Raw genomic sequence first — 25,499 nt, forward strand, 5'->3', positions numbered from 1 at the left:
AAGGTAAATAAAATGTGTTGAGTGCGTCGTTAATTAAAAAACATTTCCTTCCTTCCTTCCATTTGTGGGGGAAACTTAAAGCATGAAATGATGCTCGTTGAAAATCCTACTTCTGTTTAGACAAGACCGCCTGCTGAACTTACATATGACTAACTAGGAAACTAACAAGGATTTTCTCAGTAACTATGAGTGAAGCAACAAGACCTCATCACAGAATCTCGTAGACTTGTGCTTCCAGGACCTGTGGTGTTAGCGATGCCAACCGTCAACTGGTCATAACTTGCTCTCATGGGAGTCATCGTCAGGCCCTCTCCTATGGTGGATGCAAGGCCTTTATACTGACGCAGGAATCATCGGCTCCAAGCGTCCTAAGAATCAGGTTGTTTGTGACTGCAGCCCAGAGAATGGTAAACTTCAAATAAGACTAAATAGTTCGATAGCAGATGACTACCATGAGTTAAACTTAAAAATAATTTCATATCCAAAGTAATAATAAAACATATTAAAGGGACAGTCCTGAGTTTGCTGCAACTTTTAAGATGTTATCGACTAACGAATACTTTTTAATGATTGTAATTACGTATTAAATATCTTTTTCTGCATAAAATATTAGTGACTGTATATTAAATGTGTTTCTGATCATTGTAATATTTGTACTAGGTTAAAGTTCCTTTTATTTCCTAAAATATTTGTTTTCGTACGTATGAAATTATGTGAAGACAAAATCCAGTTTGGGCTTCTTACAAATATTAAGACGGCCATAAACACATTGAATATACGGACACTGATATTCTAAACAAGAAAATATATTTAATATGTAAGTTTATGTGTAGCTAACTCTAATTTTAACCCTCAGCCCCATATTCACTCAGATAGCCCTAACCCTAACCGTGATTGATGGAATGCTTAATGGCTGTGCATAATATTAATAATTGCAGGTAGATAGTCGATTGTAACTATTAAATTGCATATGAAAGTGTATCCGTTACACTACGTCAGTTACACCTTGTCTGACAATGACACTGGACTCGCTGTTCAGATTCATTTGCGTATTTTCACCAATAATGCATTTATTTGCATCGTCAGTATTCAATTTAATATACGTCATGATGTACGATTTGTTACCCGTGTTTATTCCACTGAAAAATATGTGCATGTTTGCTCCCGTAACCGTCTTTATTACCGAGTCAGACAGTAGAAACCGTATCGTTAGACGAGGAAGTGAATTTCTATATCGTTAGTTGCATTATTAGCTAGCCTACTGCATAGGTCGTAGTTAATAATGCAGCTAGTGATACAGAAAATCGCAGCTAGTAATTTAGTCAAATTAATGTACACTTCAGTTCGTATACATTGATATATACACAAACACATGCATATTAATTGCAAATATCAAAACTTTATTAAGATGCCGTTTTAACGAGTCCGTCATCAATGAGTCCCTTTTTCTTGGTCTCCCCAAGACGTGTTCGTAAGTATTTATGTTGAGCACAAAACATATTGTACATTTTCTTTTCTGTAAAAGGAGATTGCACACAATCTGAGAAACAATAATAGTAACATAAAACTTTATTAACGTCAAAACATAAAAGAACAAGTTAATGACTACCCCACAGTTCAGTATTAACAAAGGGCCTTGCTTGCAAGTGACTGGAGCCACTGGAGCGCGAACGCTGATTGGGGCTGCTTAGTGCTTAGGGCAGATAAGTATGTTTCTAATACAGGCTATACCGACTTAATTCAAATTCAAAATTAGCTATGTTATTACAATGCTTCTTCACAATAAAATAAAACAGGTCTAACCTTGACCCCTGTCAAAATTCTATAATATGCAGACAACGCTGTTTTCAGGTCGGTATGTTTTTATTTCTCAAAATTCCGGACAAAATATTAAGTTTACGTTTTAAAAGATGAAAGAAAAAAAGCAAAAACATTTTGTCAAATATATCATATAAGAAAATTATTGTTGGATATTTTTTATTTGTGTACAAAGTTAAAACAAGGGTGCGAAAAATGACTGTCGTCGACCTTAAATACAATCAACATAATCGATGATCGACGGCAAAGAATGACTCGGACATTGATGTTTGAGTGTTTGCATGCTAGGTAGCCTCGTTAAGTTTATTTGAGTGTATAACAGCAGCGAGTTCACCTATGTATTGGACACTAACTCAAGCATTGGCGAACAGAGCCGATGACTGACGAACATAGACGATTCAGACTTGTGCCATGTATGAATGTATTTGCATGCTAGGTGGCGTCGTTGAGTATGTTTCTGAGTTTGTATAACTAGAACGTTCATCTTTGTATTGGACTCGGTCCGACTCCTGCACTTACGTAAAGAGATGACAATAGCCGATTGTTGACGAATATCAACGATTCAGGTGTTATTTTATAAGACAGCCTTCAGTTCGTTACTGAGTATGTTTCAGAAAATGTTCTATGTTCGACTCGGCCCGACTCGCGCACTTACGAAACAGAGCCGAAAATAGCCGACGATAAAGAATAACAAAAGACATTGTTGTATGACAATCTCTGCATGTTGAGTAGTGTCTGTGGGTATGTTCCTGAGAGTGTGTAACAGCAGATCCACCATCTCCGTGATGGACTCTGTCCGACTCGTAAAATGACGACCAGAACCGAACATAGTCGATGGTTGACGAATATCAACGACTCGGTCTTTGTTTTGTATGAGAGTCTCAGAAAGCTTGGTAGCCTCGTTAAGTATGTTTCTTAGAGTGTGTAACAACAAAACATTAATCTTCGTGTGAGGATCAGTTTCACTAGTCCACTGACGAGGAGAACCGAAAATAACCGATGACTGACGATTATTAACATCTCAGACTTTGTTGAATGAGAGCCTCTGCGTGTTGAGTGGCGTCATTGAGGATGTTTTTGAGAGTGTGTAACAGCAAAAACATCATGTCTGTATTGGACTTGGTCCGACATATATAATGTTGGAAAGAACCGAATACATCCGATGATTGACGAATATCATCGATTCAGACTATCTTGTATGAGAGTCTCTGCGTGCTGGGTAGCATCATTGAGGATGTTTCTGAGAGTGTATAATAACAGAACGTTCATCTCCGTGTTGGACTCTGTCTCGCTGGTGTAGGTCAACACTGGATGGATACAGTTCTCTGCGATTCCCCACAATTGTTTCGACATGTCTTGCACGTCCTTTTGAATCTTCTTTGACCAGAAGACATTCTTCAGATAGGTGGGAAACTTCAGATCGGGATGTGACACGTCGATGTTTGTCAACACAATGTGAACCTGGATTTCTGAAAGCAGAAGAAGATACACTTTAACATATAGAAATCTAAAAAGGACCAACCCCAATCAGGACTCACCCGCGATCAAAAATACCGGTAGTCAGAACTAGAATAAATCTGAATAACAAAGCGGTATTCCCTGATCAAAATCAAAGACAGCAATGGGGGGTAGGTGCAGATAATATATCTAATTTTTCGGCCGGGGGGGGGGGGGGGGGGAGATATGCACTATCTTCAGAGCTGGAAGCCAGTGACCCCTGCAACCACCCTTCCCTACTTCCAAGGCCTATGACATTAAATCAACAAATATACAGAAATATTGGGTTGGGTGGATGTTTATGGAGGGTGTTATCAGAATCAGTTTGCTTGCAATCTCATTCTACAAGTACGACCTTTTTGAGGACTGTACCGGCCTCGGTGGCAGGCCATCGGTCTACAGGCTGGTAGGTACTGGGTTCGGATCCCAGTCGAGGCATGGGATTTTTAATCCAGATACCGACTCCAAACCCTGAGTGAGTGCTCCGCAAGGCTCAATGGGTAGGTGTAAACCACTTGCACCGACCAGTGATCCATAACTGGTTCAACAAAGGCCATGGTTTGTGCTATCCTGCCTGTGGGAAGCGCAAATAAAAGATCCCTTGCTGCCAATCGGAAGAGTAGCCCATGTAGTGGCGACAGCGGGTTTCCTCTCAAAATCTGTGTGGTCCTTAACCATATGTCTGACGCCATATAACCGTAAATAAAATGTGTTGAGTGCGTCGTTAAATAAAACACTTCTTTCTTCTTTCTTTTTTTTGAGGACTAGAATGACACATTAAATACGGTTTCCCAGTGTTTTTTCTGGTCATAAAAATGACTGTAGTATCTGAAATTTCATTAACTTTTGGCATCGCATTTGCTTCCTACACTTTTCAATCTTTTACTATTTGGGGATGAACGTAGCCCAGTGGTAAAGCGCTCACTCGATGCGCGGTCCGTCTGGGATCGATCCCCGTCGGTGGGCCCATTGGGCTATTTCTTGTTCAAGCCAGTGCACCACGACTGGCATATCAAAGGCCGTGGTATGTACTACCCTGTCTGTGGGATGGTGCATATAAAAGATCCCTTGCTACTAATCCAAAAGAGTAGCCCATGAAGTGGCAACAGCGGGTTTCTTCTCTCAATATCTGTGTTGTCCTTAACCATATGTCTGACGCCATATAACAGTATATAAAATGTGTTGAATGCATTGTTAAATAAACTATTTCCTTCCGTCCTTCCTGTTCCTATTTTAAACATATTATGCCTATGGGCCTACAATATTCCATGAATGTGGCAAATATCCACACAGTAATGGGTGTTAAATTTTAAAATTGGCGTTTAGCCAATTGCTATATTCAGTAGGGTTACCGTTTTCTCGATATACTTCAGTGGAAAAACGCTTCAGTTTTCAAATGGATATAACGATATGTATAGTTTTTGATTTGATGGAGTTATTGTAGAAAAAATTATATGAGAATTAAATACCTACGGTTAAAGAAACCGAGCAACCGCGAGCAGTCACTATACGTTTTGCTTTGTTCTTTTTGTTTTGTTTTTGTTTTGTTTGTATGTTTTGTTATTTGGAGTTGGTGAATATTTGGTCGGAGTGGGGAGGGGGGTCGTTCACAGGTGGCGGTGTGTGTTTCGGGTGGGACTGTTTGTGGTTTCTTTTTAGTTTTCTGATGTGCATGAACGAAAGCCAATCAAACTGCTTTCCGAGCGATCGTCCTCCACCTGAACCCGCCACGTATCTGTGACGTGATTAAACTTACTTGAATCTGCGGCTGCGCGGAATACCAAGTTGAGTTGTTTGCGGATGTCATCAGTGAGTTGTTGCCCGGATTTGATGACGACGACGGCGCAGCAGATCTTGTTGGTGTATGACTGGACGTTGTAGTAGTTTTCAGACCTCTTCCGTGGTGCCTTGTGCTCCTTGAGTTGCTGAAAGTGTATCAAACAGGCATGATGATAATGACGACGGCGACGATGATGATGAAGATGATGATGATGATAATGGTGATCATGATAACGACGGCGATACAATAATGATGATGACGATAATATAGTATGACAGTGATGACAATGATGATTGAGGTTTTAACGGTGATAATGTGATGATGATGATGATGATGCGATGCTGCTGCTGATGATGATCATGATCATGACAACAATGGTGATACAATGATGATAATGACGATGATGATGTTGATGGCAGATATGACGATCTTCATAATGATGGTAATGATAATGGTATGTTACGATGACGCAAACGATGATAATATGATGGAAATGGTGACAAAATGCCGTTGCTGGTAGTATGATGATGATGACGACAATGATGATAGCGATGATGATGATGATGATGACGACTACGATGATGGCGAAGATGATGATCATGGTAATGGTGGTGGTTGTAATATACCCATGGTACAGATCACGATACGTTATTTTCATTCTTACACCCAACGTGTAAGGATTCTATCTGTTCAGAAAGGATATTAATTGAAACGTGTGAAATCTCACAGCTGCAACATATGATAGGATACTATCTACATAGCAGCAAGACATTTTTTTTCGAACTTGGATGGCATAGTTGTAACGGCCGGGTCATCACTTATGAGAAACCAATCATATGTCTTTAAACTGATAACACACGCATGTGTGACATCGGTGTGTGTTAGTATAAATAATGAATAGTGTTCTCGCCAATGCGTATTTAACAACCATAATATGTACTATAATACGCAGTGACACTTTAACTATTTCCCATCGTTCTGGCAGCTTTCTACTCTTTTGAGTACTGCAGCAGCCTTATTTGTTCTTGCCCAAGGCCGAATTTTGTAAGGATTATTTTTTGGTGCTACGTTTCAGTCGACTACCGTAAACACACCATTCTGAATACTGCCTACAAAGATGAATTCTATTAATACAACAGTAAGCCCCCCCCCAAAAAAACAAAAAACAAAAAAAACAACAAAAAACAAAAACAAAAAAACAACTCGGTTTCTGGTCATACCAAATTTCCAGAATTGATGCTACGATGCGGCTTTTTTTTCTTCTTTTCTTTTCATGGATTGCACAGAAAAGGTGGGTGTATTTAGGGGTTTATTTTACATCCTCATCTGCCTTGGTCTATTTTCAATGGTCATGGTGCCCCCTCCCTTGCCTTAGTACCCTACATATTTTCCATTACAATCTCCACATAGCCAAGTCAATTTTTATTACTTCGAATTTGGCCGCTACTCATTCAGAACAACATGGCCTGTTTTAGGGAGAAATTAAAGAAAGCTAATGATCCAAGCCATCATATACACCATTTTGGCTCCAAATGCGGTTTTATGTCCTAACAAGTAAAGCCCGGTTAAAATCAACGTCATACCGCGGGAAATAAAACAAACATGTTGATGCGGGAGCTTCAAAATCAACGCGCGCGCTGAAAAGAGACTAGAAATTGATTTTTTTTTGTGTGCTAATGCAGGTCGCCATATTTGTTACTTAATACAGAAGTGCTTATACAAATGGCGGACGTGTCGGAATGCGGTCGGACTGCAGGTGCTCCTTTGCACCTGCCAGTGCAGGCGGTCCCTCCTTCTCTCACCCCAACCCTTTCCTGTCCGGACGGAGGAGCAGGTTGAGGTCGACACATGTACCCAGGACAGGCGTGCGCTACAACAGCTTGGTCTGAATGTGCACGTTAAACATTTTGGTCTTGGTCTTGGTCTATACAGCCTCATCTAATGACGGCTGGCTATATACGAAGCGGTGATATTTTAGGGAAAAGACCAGGGAAAATACACCACACTCCATTTAAAGCTTCCAGTGCGTAGCACGGGTTCCATCTTGTTAAATATAATACCTGACTTGACTTTAATCTTTTAACATGCTCCTATACCACAGAGGTTTCAAGCATGTCTATCCCGGGGCCCGACTCTGGAGGCCAGGGGCCGGCTCCGGGACAGAAAATAAATATAATACGATGTAAACAAATAGACTGACCACTGCACCGTCTTCAATGTTTCCCTGCATAGCGGCTTTGAGGTAGTCTTCTGTAATTAGGGGCGTGTCTTCGTCCCTCTTTTCTCCGTGAGCCAGCGCGTGGTCTGTCTCATCCTCCAAACACGGCATGTCGACAAACGTGAAAAACACTTCTTGTTTATCTATTTTCATAGCAGGCTTGATAACCTAAAACAGTCATAGAAACACAGACGTGAAATGCGTGTGGGTTTTGGTTTCGTTTGTTTTGGTTGGTTGGTTTCGTTTTGGCTTGGGTTGGTTTTGTTTTGTTTTGTTTTAGGTTTTTGTTTTAGGTTTTTGTTTTAGTTTTGTAGTGGCCTATATTTCAAGCAAGGAACTGTAAGTACTTGACAGAAATAGTGCTTAATTATGTTCAAACCAAAAATAATTAAAATGAATAAATTGAAATGATGTTTATTATGTTCTACTAGTCGTGAAGCTCAGAAACACAGCTTGTTGGTTTTAACAATAAATATAGATGTGGTTTGTAGGTTTTGTATATTTAGTTATTTTAGCTAATAACGATTCTGGGGGTTATTCTACATTTTCTCAAAAGTAAGGACACACGCAATTACAACGCCCTTCCAAATCTGTCAGCTATTGTATTTCGTGTTCATGGGCCATATCGGATGATTCAGGAGGTCTACGTTTTCTCAACCTATCTAAAGAGACTTGACCGGATGACAGGGCTTCTAGATTATGGTAGCCCCACTCACATGGCTGGTGATATTCAATGTTGGGCTAGTAAATAACTACTATTGCTATGCCAGATGGCTAGTGAAAAACAAGAAGTAAAACATTTTTTTACAGTTGTCGATTTTGTAAATATGAATACTCTGCCCCCACCCCAACCCCCAATGTTGGTGTTTGTAAGCTCCATCTCCCCCTTTAGGTGACATATCTGATTATTACTATTGTTTAGTAAAATTGTATTAACTTAAAGTAGAGCTAGTGAATTTTTAATTGTGGCTAGTAAATTTTTTAAATCACTGACCTCATGGCTTGTGGATTTCATAAAAATTCTAGAAGCCCTGGGATGATAGATTTATTGCAATTAATTACTCACCACCTTGTCGACCCCTTCATCTCTCTCCCCACAAAGCCCCGTATGTACGACCCTCTTTTTAAGGGCGGTCGTGAAGCTGGACAACAGGGATGTCTTCCCGTGACCACTCAGTCCAAACACGAGGATTCTGACTTTGTTCTTCCTCACCATGAACTCTCCTCTCTCGTAGTCTTCCAGATCCCAAACCAGGATTGACTTCGTCAGAGCTACTTCTTTCTGAAAATGGTAGTGGTGATAGTGTTAGTAATGATATGATGGAGATAACTGAGAACAAGATGAAGAGGGATAATAGAGATGAAGATGGAGTAGGAGGAGAAGAAGAAACTGAAGAACAAGATGTAGAAGAAAAAAAAGAAGGAAGAAAAAGAGGAGGGAGAACAACAACACACGATAGAAGAAGAAGAAAAAAAGAAGGATGAGAACTGAGATGAGAAGAACAGTAGACGGCGCAGAAAAAGAAGAAAAAACAAGAAGTGATGGAGAACAAGAAGAACAATGAAATAAAAAAGAACAATTTAAAACAATATAAGTAGAAGAGAAAAAGAAGTGCAAGAATGGTAGAAAATGAGGAGAAACAAAGAAGAAGACGGAATGAATAAATCAATGAATAAATGAATGAATGAAAGAATGAAAAGAAGACAGAAGAAGAATAGAACAAAAATAATAAGAAAGGAATAATTAAAAGCAGAATCAACCGAAGCAGGACAATGTCAAGAAAGTGGAGAAACTAAATAACATGAAGAAAAAACAAAAGGGAGAAAAAGAGAAGATGAAGAGGAGGACGACGAAAATGGAACTGAAGAAGAAGACCAAAAAAATGATGATAACGATGATGATGATAGTAACGAACCCGTTTGTTCCATCGCATGTTCTGCTTGCCTTCCCCGTCAGTTGTTCTCCATGAACTCCTCTGTAGTTATAATAATAATAATAATAATAATAATAATAATAATAACAATAACAATAATAATAATATAAAAATATAATAAAATAAATAAATAAAACAGAATTACTAATTAATTAATGAAGTTTTGGTCAACATTTACATAATTAGAAAATAAAATAAAATTTAAAAATATAATATAATATAATGGGGGGGGGGGGGTTTTGTTGATGTTTTGGTGGGGGGTGGGGGGGCTTGGTGGGGGGGGGGGGGCAGGGTGGTGTTATTTCCATACACCTTTTTTTTTCTTACGTCAAACCAGACTAAATATATTAACTTTTTTGTATGAGAATAGGACAGACCATAATTCATTAAAATTTTACATAAATAATAATTAATCAATAAATAAATACAGACATTCCTCATTTAGCTGTTAAGAAGTGTCCCAACACGGGAACCTTTTTACTGATTAAAATTACACCTCACATAATAAATTTATTTTCTTGTTTACAATATTAATATCAATGTCTATAAACACTGCCTTTTAGGTCGTCCTGTTGAATAGAGCTCCCTAAAACTCGAAATATTTTCGGGATAATTGTTGATGATAATTATAATTATCATGAAGATGATGATGATGATGATAATTATGATAATGATGATGATGATCATGACAATGACGATGACAAGACACACGTGACACTAGTATTCTGAACAAAAAAATGTATTTATTACGTCATTTTAGTCTCTGAAAATGGCTGTTAGTCGAATTCATGTTACAATGGCAGAAAACCTAAAACATTATTTAGTGTATTTTCCTACTTTCACTACCCCACCTAATGCCCCTTTTATATGAGGTGTGTGCGGGGGGGGGGGGGGGGGGGGGGGGGATGCAACTTTACAAAGGGAACCTAAAACATTTTAAAGTAAACTGACGTGCATGCATGGTTAATCTTCCCTAGATACATATGCAGTCAACCAGGACATAGAGAATACTTCAGGCGAATCCGTTAGATCCCTTTTGTTTTACAACGAGCTGGTAGGTACTGGGTTCGGATCCCAGTCGAGGCATGGGATTTTTAATCCCGATACCGACTCCAAACCCTGAGTGAGTGCTCCGAAAGGCTCAATGGGTAGGTGTAAACCACTTGCACCGACCAGTGATCCATAACTGGTTCAAGAAAGGTCATGGTTTGTGCTATCCTGCCTGTGGGAAGCGCAAATAAAAGATCCCTTGCTGCCTGTCGTAAAAGAGTAGCCTATCTGGCGACAGTGGGTTTCCTCTAAAAAAAATGTGTCAGAATGACCATATGTTTGACGTCCAATAGCCGATGATAAGATACAAAATCAATGTGCTCTAGTGGCGTCGTTAAATAAAACAAACTTTACTTTACAACGAGCTGTTTTCAAATTTATCGAACGAACGAAACTGAGTTGGATACATGTGTAAAAACGAAGTTGTAAGATAAATGTAGTACTCTACTTCTTATATATCATTTAAAAGAAACAGGTTAAAATAATCTTAAACGTCTTTTCAAATTCAACTTATGAGTCACAGAGCAGTCAATACAAGACAAGACTGTATTTACACTCGGGCCGTTACACAACGGCATAGGAGGAATATATACATAAACATTTTGTTATATACATGTGACAAGATGGTTGACAGTAAATACATTAATTACAATACATTCACAAACACATATAATCACGCACATCAACATATTATGTATGTCAGTTCCAGGTGAAGTTATAAATTTACGTCTCAAATCATTCAATTTCTATCATGCTTATTTCATTGGATTGTATGGCTGTGGCGAACTGTGCAGCAACCAATCACAAATCTCAAAAGTTATCTCCAATATCTTCCTTACCGCAAAAAAATTAATTCATGGTGAAGGGTGTGTACCCCCAAAACCCACCCACCGAATCTGCGTTGAGTAGATGATGTCAGTTTGATTACAACATGGCAGTTTACATTTTGTAACTTACCGTATATGACGATGACGTCAAAAAGTTGTACCAATCCATGTCTGAGGATAGAAGTAAAAATAAATTATGTTAAAGACACAAACATACAAAAAAACACCACACACAAACTGGGCACGCACGCACATTTGAACACCATCATTCTACCTTTTATTCTCTCTCTCTCTCTCTCTCTCTCTCTCTCTCTCTCTCTCTCTCTCTCTCTCTCTCTCTCTCTCTCTCTCTCTCTCTCTATCTGCGTGTGTCTTACTCTACCTTTCTCTCCTCTCTATCTGTGTGTGGTACTCTACCTTTCTCTCCTCTCTCCCCCTCGCCCCCCCCCCCCCTCTCTCTCTCGCTCTGTGTGTGTGTGTTACTCTACCTTTCTCTCTCTCTCTCTCTCTCTCTCTCTCTCTCTCTGTGTTACTCTACCTTTCTCTCTATCTGTGTGTGTTACTCTACCTTTCTCTCTCTCTCTCTCTCTCTCTCTCTCTCTCTCTCTCTCTCTCTCTCTATCTGCGTGTGTCTTACTCTACCTTTCTCTCCTCTCTATCTGTGTGTGGTACTCTACCTTTCTCACCTTTCTCTCCTCTCTCCCCTCTCCCCCCCCCCCCCCGCTCTGTGTGTGTGTTACTCTACTCTACCTTTCTCTCTCTCTCTCTCTCTCTCTCTCTCTCTCTCTCTCTCTCTCTCTCTCTCTCTCTGTGTTACTCTACCTTTCTCTCTATCTGTGTGTGTTACTCTACCTTTCTCTCTCTCTCTCTCTCTCTCTCTCTCTCTCTCTCTCTCTCACACACACACACACACACACACACACACACACACACACACACACGTGTTCACACAAACTTGCACTGCATAGTACCATACACGAATACACACAAAAATATATACCCAGACACACACGGTTAGAGAGGGGCTGAGAGAAAATGAGTCAGGCACACAGAGAGATATGCAAGAAAAACATGTTATTTTGTTTGTTGTTGTTGCTTTTCTCCTTATTTACGCGGGATTTATCTCAGTCGGTTAAGCATTCGCCTGAGGTGCATGCGTCCCAGGATCGAACCACCTCGATGGATCCATTCCATTGATTAGGGTTTTTTTCTCTCGTTTTAACCAAAAAAGTAAAGTTTGTTTTATTTAAGGACGTCACTAGAGCACATTGATTTTTGTATCTTATCATCGGCTATTGGACGTCAAACATATGGTCATTCTGACAGGGTTTTTTAGAGGAAACCCCCTGTCGCCACATAGGCTACTCTTTTATGACAGACAGCAAGGGATCTTTTATTTGCGCTTCCCACAGGCAGGATAGCACAAACCATGGACTTTGTTGAACCAGTTATGGATCACTGGTCGGTGCACGTGGTTTACACCTACCCATTGAGCCTTGCGGATCACTCACTCAGGGTTTGGAGTCGGTATCTGGATTAAAAATCCCATGCCTCGACTGGGATCCGAACCCAGTACCTACCAGCCTGTAGACTGATGGCCTAACGACGACGCCACCGAGGTCGGTTCGTTTTAACCAGTGCACCACAACTGGTCAATAGCCGTGGTATGTGCGTTCCTGCCTGTAGGAAAGTACATTTAAAAGATCCCTTGCTGAATTAGTGAAAAAATGTAGGGGTTTCCTCTAATGACTACGAGTCAGAATAACCAAATATCTGATATCCAATAGCCGATGATTAATTAATCAATGTGATCTAGTGGTGTAGTTAAACAAAACAAAACGGTTTTTTTCCTTATTTAAATCTTTCTCATTATTCCATCTTAACGTTTCGTTACTCCAGCAACATTTCTCGTTAATAGATATATAACTGAAATAACAAGAATACAAACTGAAGTAACTAGCAAAAAGAAGATCGAAGTAACGATTTTTTTTCAGTAAACATAAGTCGCAGGTTTTCGTACGTTTCCGTATGTATTGGCATGTACAATAATATTATCGTATGCTTACCTCGACTGATGTACTAAACTGCTGCACCTGGGAGATTTAGCATACGTTCTACTGAGTTAGCCGGTGTCTTTGAAAAATTCTAAGTCTTCCAGCTCACACACGTCCACGTGGAGCCGATATAACAAACAATGTTTATTTGTAAACAATACTAAACAATAACTACGATGACCGGCTACAGCCATTTCCGGTTTTCACCTAGTTGAGCAAGCTTCGGCTTCGCGTCATTCCGCTAAATATAGTATATTGGTCACTCATGAAGGTTCTATTGAACCAAATGAACTTCCCTTGCCAATAATGTTAACATTTTCCAATAAACGTGACAAGCATTAACTACGGTATAGTATCAGTGTAGTCGGTAGAGTGCATGCCCGTAGGATCGAATTCTTTTGGAGGTCCCATTGATATTGTTAAGGGTGGGTTTTTTTCCCCGCCCAACCACAGCGGAATATCAGCCATAGTTCATGGCTTCTTGTTTGTTCTTTCTTTCTCTGATGTTTTATTTAATTTGTGTGTATGTGCATGCGTGTGTTTCTGTGCGTGTATTCTCTCTCTCTCGCACTCTCTCTCTCTCTCTCTCTCTCTCTCTCTCTCTCTCTCTCTCTCTCTCTCTCTCTCTCTCTCTCTCTCTCTCTCTCTCTCTCTCTCTCTCTCTCTCTCTCTCTCTTTCTCTGTGCCTGTGTATACCATATATAATTTTTAAAATATTGTGAGACAGTGAGCTCAGGGCACCCCAGCCCTGAAACTGCCATTCTATATTCTGGGGACAATAAAATATTACATATATGTCTGTGTGTGTATATGTGTGTGTGTGTTTGTGTGTATATATATCTATATATCTATATATCTATATCTATATCTATATATATATCTATATATCTATATATCGGATCCCAGTCGAGGCATGGGATTTTTAATCCAGATACCGACTCCAAACCCTGAGTGAGTGCTCCGCAAGGCTCAATGGGTAGGTGTAAACCACTTGCACCGACCAGTGATCCATAACTGGTTCAAGAAAGGCTATGGTTTGTGCTATCCTGTCTGTGGGAAGTGCAAATAAAAGATCCCTTGCTGCCTGTCGTAAAAAGCGTAACCTATGTGGCGACAGCGGGTTTCCTCTAAAAACACAGTGTCAGAATGACCATATGTTTGACGTCCAATAGCCGATGATAAGATAAAAAATCAATGTGCTCCAGTGGCGTCGTTAAATAAAAAACAAACTTTAAATATATATATATATCCCCGTTAAGTTAATGTGTATTTCTTTCTCCTCTCTCCTTTCCTCCCTCTCTCTCTATATATATCTCTCTACTCCCCCCCCCCCCCCCCCTCTCTCTCTCTCTCTCTCTCTCTCTCTCTCTCTCTCTCTCTCTCTCTCTCTCTGTCTTTCTCGTCGTATGTGCGTTCCAGCCTGAGGGAAAGTACATTTAAAATCCTTAAAATAGCGGCTTTTCTTGATGACTACGAGTCAGAATTATCAAATGTCTGACACCCAATAGCCGATGATTAATTAATTATACATGTATATAACGTGTAGTGTAAGTAATAAATTATTCGTCCTTTGAATTCGAGCATGTTTCTACTCTGCGTATTTATTTTAAGACTAAAGCTAACGGTATTCTACATCTAACCTTAACGATAAAACTAGTTTTCGATATGGGAAAATAAATCAGCACCCAGTATTTTTGGGGGTTGCAGTGGAGTAACGAGGTGGGCACGAGAGCAATGTCACCCCTCCCCCCCCCCCCCTCCCCTCAAAGAAACATTTTTCTTTTTTACTGTATTAAATTTTATAAAATCGTACATACAGTGTGGGTTGCTCCCCCATCCCCAATAGTGGGTCCCCCTCCCCAATATAAAATCCTAGCTATACCAATGGGGGGATACCGGCCTCGGTGGTGTCGTGGTTAAGCCATCGGACAAAAGGCTGGTAGGTACTGGGTTCGCAGCCCGGTACCGGTTCCCACCCAGAGTGAGTTTTGACGACTCAATGGGTAGGTGTAAGATCACTACACCCTCTTCTCTCTCACTAACCACTAACCCATTATCCTGGACAGATAGCCCAGATAGCTGAGGTGTATCTACAGGGCAGCGTGCTTGAACCTTACTTGGATATAAGCACGAAAATAAGTTGACACGAAATGGGGGCAGCAATACAATGACATCGCAGCCGAAATATAATATTATTATTGTCGCTTTAAACACGTTCAGCAAACATTATCGACCCCGAGTATGTTAAAATGAGCTACACAATTAAAAAAAACCCACTCCACGAACAATCGTGTATATACTGGTAAGCATAAACCAGTTATAGGTTTGTTTAGGCGCATTAGCCGTGTCTCAATGAAACTGTTTACAAAAGCTTGCGACAGCCTGCAGGTGTGTACAAAACCACGCAAACGTCACCAGCGCATTATGAAAACCCGATTGTCACGAATGGCCAAGTTTTGGCGATTGGAAACGCACCGGTGGGTTGATAGTATAAATAAAATAAAACTCTTTGTGGTAAGAGCATTTGCGCCAAAGTGAAATGCCTATCTCTTGAAAAAAGAGCTTGGAAACAAATGAGCCTAAATCTCTTCACGGGACTTATAAGAGTGTCACCGTTGGCAACAGGACGCGAAAGGAAACGCGAGCATGCGTAGTCTTGACAGAAAAGCAGACGGCTTTTTTCATACTCGACAAGTATAAAGGAGAAATATACTAAACTACTGAATGTTTTCCGTTGTAAAACAATACACGTTTTGGTTTATTTAGATAGGTAAGTAAATATTAATTGTATTTATATTATAGATAACGTAGAAAATATATACTACATATTATATTTATATTATATTATATTATATTATATTATATTATATTATATTATATTATATGTAGTACTAGTATCAAACGATTAGAAATTTAATATAAACCGATCATAAAACATGTCTGTTGTACCAAATATTTATTTTTATTTAATAAAAAGCATAACACGATGCATATCAATGCAATGTAAAGGAAATTAATATTTAGATATTTAAAACTATACCGTCTTATTTGATCAGCGGTTAAGGTAGTTAAAATGTAACAGTTATAATATACATGTCTGTGGGATGAGAAACGAACGACAAACACTGAATTGTACCAGGAGGCAGAGCCGGTTTATTCTAGTAGCACATGTAGAACGTGCTACGGACCGCGCGTTTCAGAGGGCCCCACGGTGATGTGTACATTTATGTCCTCCAGGTAATTTATCAAAACCTATATCCTGGGAAGAGAGACCTGCTGTTATTTGTGTTAAAAGACCTGCGGATCCTTAAACCGGCTCAGCCACGAGGGGATATACTGTGCATAGACAGGGGGGGGGGGGGGGGGGGGGGGGGGTGTACATGGAAACCATGCCCTCTGATCACACCTCTTCTATTCCCCACCACGTTTTATATTTTCATGACGACACATAACACGCTTCATAGACAGTGCCCCAGCCTCCCCTCTACCCACTCCCCACTGGATATAAATTCCTGGCAATGCCGATCAGGGAGGGATGCAGCTTTCAAAAGGGTACCTACAATATTTGTTATATCACCAGCAAGCAGAATACATGCCTGCAACTAAGCACTATGCATCTGCAAAATGGATTTTTTTTCAGAGCACTTCGAAATTCGAAGTGTTGTGTGCATCCTTAAAAATCCTTGTTCTTGGTCTGTGTCTAAGAAATTTGAACGGGGTGATGGTTGTATATAGGGGTGGCATGTAATGTACATAAATACGGAACAGCATTCTAAGCACGGGACATCTGGTTATATCGGAGGTCCTTTGAATTATAAACATTGATAGAGTATTTAAAATCGCAGACCCTAGTTTCAACACGTAAATATGGAAGAAAGGAAGGAAATGTTTTATTTAACGCATCAAGCGAGCGCTTTACCACTGGGCTACGCCTCGCCCCAAACCCGTAAATATGGACACTAAGTTTGGTTACTCTGCAACATGTAACACATTTGGATAACGTTATACAAAAGTGAAATAAGAGTCTGTGACGTTGAAACGGTGAAACATCGTTAAAAATAGACCAAAACTCGACTCCATAACAGTTATTTCTCAAATGCACGTGCGTTTTTAAAAATATGAAAAATGCATTTTGTGGTATTAGATCAATAGGATGCTCAAAAACACTTCAGTTTTACTGAAATGGATTATCTTAACAATAAAATATAACTAATTTTTTATTTCAGTGATCATAAACGGCTCTACTAGTGAAAAATATGCATTAGTGTTAAAATCTAGGGTCTGTCCCGTTAAAGGGACTATCCTGAATTTTCGGCGATTGGTTACAAGGTTTCGACCAACAGAGACTTTATAACGATTGAAATTATATATTAAATATGTATTTCTAAATAAAACATTAGTGGTTGTATATTAAACGTATTAAACGTGTTTCTTGTCGTCCTGGTATTTGCATCAGGCAAAATTTCATTTTATTTCTTAATATATATCTTTTCGTACTTATGGAACTATTGGGATACCAAATCCACGCTGGGCTTCCATTAAAGACTTTTGTAGGAGATATCGCTGGCACTATACTTTGCGATATCTCCTGCAATATTCTTCTAGGATATGTTTGTAGTATCTTTCAGCGATATATATATATATATATATATATATATATATATATATATAGAGAGAGAGAGAGAGAGAGAGAGAGAGAGAGAGAGAGAGAGAGTAGAATGAGAGTAACAATGAGAGAGAGAGAGAGAGAGAGAGAGAGAGAGAGAGAGAGAGAGAGAGAGAGAGAGAGAGAGAGAGAGAGAGAGGTGTACATATATAGATATATCGCTGAAACATACTAGGAACATCTCCTAGAAGAATATATATTATCGCATTTAATAACTGGCCGCTTCAATTTGCCCCCTACCCCTCCACAGTTACAGACATTTTCCGACGACTATGTTCAACTTTAGCTTCGCTCCTGTACGTCTCTTTATTTGTATATGGCTTTTGCCAATTGTCGTCAGTGACATGACATAAATCCTTAAATAAACTTTATTGATAGCTTTACAACCGCGGGTTTATTTTTTGCCTGTTGATATCTCTGTCTCTGGGTAATACAGGGTTGGAATGCACTGGTTCGTGTCTATAAACCGCCTCGACTGCATTCCATTTATTGTCTCTTAAATACGCACTCTCTAGTCAACACATTTTAACAGGTTGTTTTAATGTAAAGCTAAAGTTATAAGTTTGTTTTGTTTAACGACACCACTAGAGCACATTGATTTATTAATCTATTAATCATCAGCTATTGTATGTCGAACAGTTGGTAAAACAAAAAGAAGTTTGTTTTGTTTAACGATATCACTAGAGCATATTGATTTATTAATCATCGGCCTCGGTGGTTTTAAGTCATCGGACGTCATGCTGGTAGGTACTGATAGATAGGTTAAGATAGATAGGATAAGCAGGATAAGATAGGATCTTACAGGATACGATAGGTTATTACAGACATGATAAGATAGGTACGGTACGGTACGATACGATATGATACATAGGATACGATAGCGACGGGATAAATTATGATAAAAAGGGATAGTGTTATGTAGGATAGGACAGGAGATGATATACTAAGATAGGGTATGTATTAGAAAGTTAAAATTTGTTTTGTTTAACGATACCACTAGAGCATATTGATTTATTAATCATCGGCTATTGGATGTCAAACATTTTGGTAATCTTGATATAAGAGTTTTAGAGAGAAAATCCAAAACGTGTTTCCATTAATAGCAAGGGATCTTTTATATGCCCTATTCCACAGACACGATAGCCCCACGGACTTTGGTGTGTCACTCATGGTGCACTGGCTAGAACGAGATATAGCCTAATGGGCTAATGAAGAACACATTGCGACTGTTAGCGCACATGTTCAAATCCGGATAAGTTATGTCAGACATTTGTTTTATAGAATGTACCTTTAATTATTTCATTTCCTTGTGTTAATAGTATTGTTAAAGTGACTTAGATAAGAGCTGCACACCTACCTAACTACCTACTTATTTACCTACCTACTAACGTAACTGCTACCTAAGTACCTATCTATATACCTACCTAGGGGGCGGGACGTAGCCCAGTGTTAAAGCGCTCGCTTGGTACGCGGTCGACCTGTAATCTATCCCCGACGGTGGGCCCATTAGGCTACTTTTCTTTCCAGCCAGTGCACCATGATTGGTATATCAAAGGTCGTGGTATGTGCTATCCTGTCTGTGGGATGGCGCATATAAAAGATCCCTTGCTACTGATGGAAAAATGTAGCGGGTTTCCTCTCTAAGACTTATATGTGAAAATTAGCAAATGTTTGACATCCAATAGCCGATGACTAATAAATCAATGTGCTCTAGCGGTGTCGTTAAACAACGCAAATTGTATATACCTACCTACATACCTAACTGCCTATCCTCTTTGAGCGGTTTATACTCACTTTGGGCAGAAGCCGGTACCTGGAGGCGAACCCTGTATCAACCGGCCTTAAACACAATGGTTTAACCAATATGAGGCAGGGGGTCGGACAGCGACAAATTCAGTAAACATAAAATATTTGTGCATATTGTCATTTGACACTTTAATAAACAATTAAATCATCATTTGACTCAGAAGGTGAGAGGAGGACAAAACACACCCTTCCAAATACCGCAGGTTCGTCCCTGGAAAGTACGTAAAAAAAAAAAAAAATCGAACTTACCGAAAAGCTGACTGGCATGATCACGATATGTATTCTTTGCAGGGGACGTGTTTCATTGTTTCCCTATGAGTCGGTGTTGCGTGATGTATTCAACAGGCATTGTTCAGGCTTGAGATTGTGCAACCAGATTTGACCGAGGTAATTACTAGTAACTATTTGACATTGTTCTGTTATCTCAGTACCACTTTCCTTTGTATGGATATTGTATTTGGGATTTATGTTGTTGTTGCGTTAAAGTAAAATATACAGAACAACAACTTTTTTTATAAAAAGGTCCCACATTTTCACTGACATTGTGCACGACACCAGGTTATTATATTGTGTTGTGTTGGTGAAATTTCCATTGTATTGTCTTTGATTGGTGAGTTTTTCATAGTATTGTATTGTGTTGGTGGAATTGTCACTGTGTTGTGTTGTGTAGGTGAAATTGTCATAATATTATGTTGTGTTGGTGACATTTTCATGATATTGTGTTATGTTTGTGAAATGTTCATAACATTGCATTACGTTGGTTTAATGTTAATTTTGATACATGACATATGTTATAAATGACATTCAATGCAACACTTAACGTCACAAAATGTTATATCAATGTGAAGCTACTCAACATCTACCAGCGACTGTCGATTGTCGCACCATATTCTTTTTACGCATCACATATTTTATTGTCCAGGATGAAAAAAACACAAAAAAACTTCATTATTCCTTCGAGTGTTATGTTTGATGATGATGATAACTAGTTTAACGTGCCCATATACCACTAGGGTTTCGAACACGCCCATCCCGAGTCCGACCTCCGATAAGATCGGTGGCCTGACTCGGGATGGAGGGGGGGGGGGGGGGGTGAAAATGGGCAGAATTTTGAAAATAGCAATTAGTAAAAACGTTAATAGAATAAATAAAAAAAGAAAAAGGTTACAAGCCAAAAATAAAAAAGAATTGACTGCTCGGCCGAATATTTATATAATTTGGAGCATTTTAGAAGAACAGTCCAAAATTAAATAAGAGAAAGAAGAGAGGATCGGACTATTTAATAATATTACAAAAAAGAAGTAATTTCGACATAAAATTTTGAACGCAGATCTAAACGTTTAAAGTCCGATCGATATGTCCACGCGAGTGGCCTCGTTAAGGCCGTTTGGGTGCACAGCTTAAAGGGACGAGATGGGTTGCATCCCGTCAAGAAAGTTATGTTTGAAATCGCCTTTTTATGTACCCTGTCTTCAAAGCTTATGAATTACTTTCTCTCCGAGAATGCGATAGCAGTCGTGCGGACAATTAATTTCTCTTGTAGAAGTGCTTTAAAAGGAAATCTCGACATGTCGGAGGCAACAAATACAGGCATTTATTTCATATTGTGCAAAAACATTACGGACTGTAAGAAAATAAAACGGTGGTTCAATCAGCCATTGTTTCCGTACGTATAGCAGATGTGAGTAGCTTTTTATTGATATAACATTTCAATTAACATCAGATTTTGTGTCACGCATCATCTTAAACGTAATACATTTATCAAATTGAAAACTGTACCATCAGTACACAACACAATAAACTGGTTTGGAGCAAACTTTTAACTATCTTGTATTTAATACTTTCCTCGAGATTCAACTTTTTAAAATCAGCCAATATATATTTATTATTATTATTATTATTATTATTATTATTATTATTATCATCATCATCATTATTTATAATACAATTCGGTGAATAGATTGTCAAATTATGTTTAAAATGTTCACAAGACATTGTTAATTATAATTATATATTTTAGTCCTTGAACCGTAACTGTATATAAGCACTAAAATAAGTTGAAAGGAAATGATAATTATAATAGAAACAACTAATGGGGTTTATAACTACTGATTTAATTAAAGAAATTTAATTAATATTTTTGTTTCTTTTGTCGTTCATTATGTAATAGTTCCGTTTCTAGAGTAGAGCCTAATTAATTGTAAATATATAAATTATATATCGCGAACAATTTCATTTTATTTATACTTATTTTCGTGCTTATATCCAATTACGGTTAAAGTATGTTATCCTGAGATAGCAGGTCTGCCTGTTCAGAGAGAGAGAGAGAGAGAGAGAGAGAGACAGAGAGGGGGGGGGGGGGGGGGTAGAGGCCTTTTCACCACTACTCACTAAGTCGTTAAACTCACTCTGGGTGGGAGCCGGTACCGGGATGCGAACCCAATACCTACCAGCCTTAACACCGATGGCTTAACTGCTATCCCACCTAGACCGGCCTTCATAGAAAACAAAACACTAAATAGACATTAAATCATGAGAGACAATGCACTGTGACAAGGCTGTCGAACAATGCCGACCTATTTATTCTCTGTTTTTCTTTCACGAGGAAATTATTCTCGACACAGTGGCTTTAACACCGACTGTGGGGATTATTATTCTTTTGCTTTTTTTCTAAAGCTGCTAACCAAACAACAAATCCTGACAACCGTCACGACATGACGGCAAAAACAGCTCTTCAGTTTGACACAAGCGACTCCGTTCGCCCCACCACCCGCCTATTCGCGTGATATGTGATTCTTAATAACACAAATCAATATTCTCACACTATTATCAGTAAATTGGATGGCTCCAGAGGCGGATCTAGGGGGGGGTGGGGGCATGGGCCCGCCCCCCCCCCCTAAATTTTGCGATAGTTATAATTTTATTATATATTAATTTTGCGATAGTTATAATTGTATTATATATTAATTTTCTTTCTTTTTTACGATCCTCCTCCAAATCTCCCCCAAAGTTCCCTTGGCATTCCACCTCATGTCACTGCCCCCCCCCCCCCCCCCCCCCCCCCCCCCCCCCGGATTTTCTGGGTCTGCCACTGGGCTCAACCAGTCGATTTGAATAAGCACACGGAAACCTTCGATTTCGTTGTATGTAGATAAAATCCATCTTACGCTTAAACCCTGCTGATTATGCAATCCAAAATTTCGAGGCCTTCAATGTAGCCAATATGGGTGTTCAAGACACTGTGTTTTTACATTGTTTTATTACAGTCATAAACTAATTTATATCACAAACAACATCATCATCATCACAATTATCACTGACATTAACGTCATTGCGACAACGTTTTACACATTGTTCATACATCACCACCAGCTGCAGCATCACCAATGCTACCATTAACGTGTTCATGTCCCACCTCCTTTATCATCATCGACATTATCAACATCATCATAATCATCCTCATCACCATTATTTTCTGATTATATTTTAATATCAATAGTATCATCTTCATTATATTCTTATTATATTCGATCATTATCATAATCATCATCTTTTTTCTTGGTCATCACTGGTTTTCATTCTCATCATCGTCATCGTCATCATCATCATCGTTTTTTTCATTATCACAATCATCATCCTTTTCATTATCATCACCACCATCTTCAACCTTTTCATTATCATCACCACTATCATCATCATGGCCATCATCATCTTCATTATTTCTTATAACATTCATCATCATCATCATCATCATCATAATCATCATCGTCATAATCATCGCCGTTATCATCACTTCAACCTAATAATGAGGTTTTTTTCTTGAGCATTATTATTTTCATAATCACCATCATTACATTTTTCATCATCATCATCATCGCCATTATCATCATCATCATTATCATCATCTGTAAAGGCTCATTCCTGCCATCATGATAACAACATGTTATTATTTTACAGGTAACACAACCATGAGTTGCATGTACTACCGAGTTGACCCCGTGGCCTTGCCCCCTATGTCCTTCGGTTTCCGAAAGGTCGACGAAGTAGAGCTACAGGAGATAGTCCAGCGGATGACGCGGCCGACTTACAGCAGTCTGCTTCAGAAAGACATCGAACAGCGCTTCGCTCACAACTACCGATACCTCCGCGAGAACAATTCCCGTCGACGGACGCCATCGGCGTGTGTTAGGCGCCGACCGGCGACGACCATTCCCATCGGCGGTGGTACCAACAGCAGACAGATTTCAGAGAGGGACATTCAGCGAATATTCCGTCGAATGCAGACACAGACACAGTCGTCCATTTATCGAACGGTCTACGCCGAGAAGCCGAAATTAATGAGGGACCCTTTTTCACGGGAAGGGCGCGTGCACTTCAGAGACCAGATGGAAAAGGCGAAAGCGTTCGAACGGTTGCGCCGACCGACCACCGCCAGTCGGGCGAAAGACGTCAGTGACTGTCACACGTGCAGCGATCAGCAATTGAGGTCCAAGTTCGACCTCGACGTTCCGTTGGATTACGACTACGCGACGGAAGAGACCAGCGTGAGACCGGAAGAGCTGGAGTTCATCGTCGAGCGGGTTCGGGCGACGACTTTCTCCCGAGAGGACACGAAGAGGTGCGAGCGACTGCCGCCGACTTTAGACGAAGTGAAGATTCGCGAGAAGATCCCGTTAGTCAGCGGACTGGCCCGAAGTAAGAACGTGGACGAGATAGTGCAGAGGCTACATCCTTCGAGACGACACGGATACAAACCCGAAGCTACGGAAGTGACGGTCGAATAAATAAGTTATGTTAATGTTATTAAATTAGTTACCTTTCACAACATCTCGTTCATATTGGTGGAAATTGCAACAAACTTACACAATAAAACAGGGTCTATTTCGGCATACTGAACTAGTTTTTTTCTTTCTTGATTAATGTAATCTAATAACTAAATCATGTATAAAGACTCAACGAATTACACATCTAAACAATACTATTTAGACCGAGTGAACATAAAATAACAGTAAACATAACCTCTGTCCTTAAAAAAATATATGTTATAAACACATTTTAGAAGCATTTTAATTCATGGCTGTTACCATACTGTATTGGTGCCATAACAGATACGGCAGCTGAACTTTTTTTTTTCTAAAAAGAAATACAATTACTCCTACAACTACTACTCTATGAGGTAAATGGCTTTAATCGGAACTTTTGGTAAGGATGGTTTCACAAGCTTACTTTATGTAAAAGGTTATGCTGATTCCAAAAATAGCAATCTTATTTACCTCGCATAAGACAAAAAACCGCCATTCTACAAACCTGGGGTAAGTTCAGTCAACTGCTTGTCGCTAACGTCCGCCAGACTGATTTTTACGCAACACAGTAAACTGAATTACCACTTCGGGAACCAATCAAACAGTTCGTGAACTTTAGTGAAACGTTTGCTGGCACAAGCAGCGGTCGAGTGAATAAATTACGTTAATGTTAATTAAATTATTTACCTTTCACAAAATCTCGTTCACACTTTTGGACATTACAACCAACTTACATAATAAATCAGGGTCGGTTTTGGCACACAGCACTATTATTTCTCTCTTGATTAATCTAAGCTCATTATTGAATTACCTATAACGACTCGACGAACGAGACATTTAAGCACTAGGTTTTTATGAGAATTGGTGTGCGAGACGTAGCCCTGTGGTAAAGCGTTCGCTTGATGCGCAGTCGGTTTAGGATCGATCCCCGTCAGTGGGCCCGTTGGGCTATTTCTCGCTCCAGCCAGTGCACCACGACCGGTACATCAAAAACCGTGGTATGTGCTATCCTGTCTGTGAGATGGTGCATATAAAAGATCCATTGCT

The 25,499-nt window shown here is 39.4% G+C and overlaps 2 protein-coding genes across 3 annotated transcripts; one reads left to right on the top strand and one right to left on the bottom strand.

Moving 5' to 3' along the window:
* Nucleotides 1-1,960: 1,960 nt before the first annotated feature.
* LOC121387608 lies at nucleotides 1,961-13,370 on the bottom strand. Its single transcript, XM_041518768.1, has 7 exons — nucleotides 13,191-13,370; nucleotides 11,255-11,295; nucleotides 9,230-9,289; nucleotides 8,380-8,595; nucleotides 7,296-7,481; nucleotides 5,072-5,240; nucleotides 1,961-3,287 (listed from the first exon to the last, which is right to left on the bottom strand). The coding sequence occupies exons 2-7, from the start codon at nucleotides 11,291-11,293 to the stop codon at nucleotides 2,995-2,997; spliced, it is 963 nt and encodes a 320-aa protein (XP_041374702.1). The 5' UTR covers nucleotides 11,294-11,295; nucleotides 13,191-13,370; the 3' UTR covers nucleotides 1,961-2,994.
* A 2,336-nt stretch (nucleotides 13,371-15,706) lies between these two features.
* Nucleotides 15,707-24,531, top strand: LOC121387701. 2 transcript variants are annotated; one of them, XM_041518894.1, is made up of 3 exons: nucleotides 15,707-15,948; nucleotides 19,942-20,037; nucleotides 23,608-24,531. In XM_041518894.1, exon 3 carries the CDS (start codon nucleotides 23,619-23,621, stop codon nucleotides 24,432-24,434), a length of 816 nt encoding a protein of 271 aa, XP_041374828.1. In that variant the 5' UTR covers nucleotides 15,707-15,948; nucleotides 19,942-20,037; nucleotides 23,608-23,618; the 3' UTR covers nucleotides 24,435-24,531. The 2 variants fall into 2 exon arrangements, with proteins under 2 accessions (XP_041374828.1, XP_041374829.1); XM_041518895.1 differs by lacking the exon at nucleotides 19,942-20,037.
* The last annotated feature ends 968 nt before the right edge of the window (nucleotides 24,532-25,499 follow it).

Source organism: Gigantopelta aegis, chromosome 13 (assembly GCF_016097555.1).
Source record: "Gigantopelta aegis isolate Gae_Host chromosome 13, Gae_host_genome, whole genome shotgun sequence".
NCBI classification, from domain to species: Eukaryota; Metazoa; Mollusca; class Gastropoda; order Neomphalida; family Peltospiridae; genus Gigantopelta; species Gigantopelta aegis.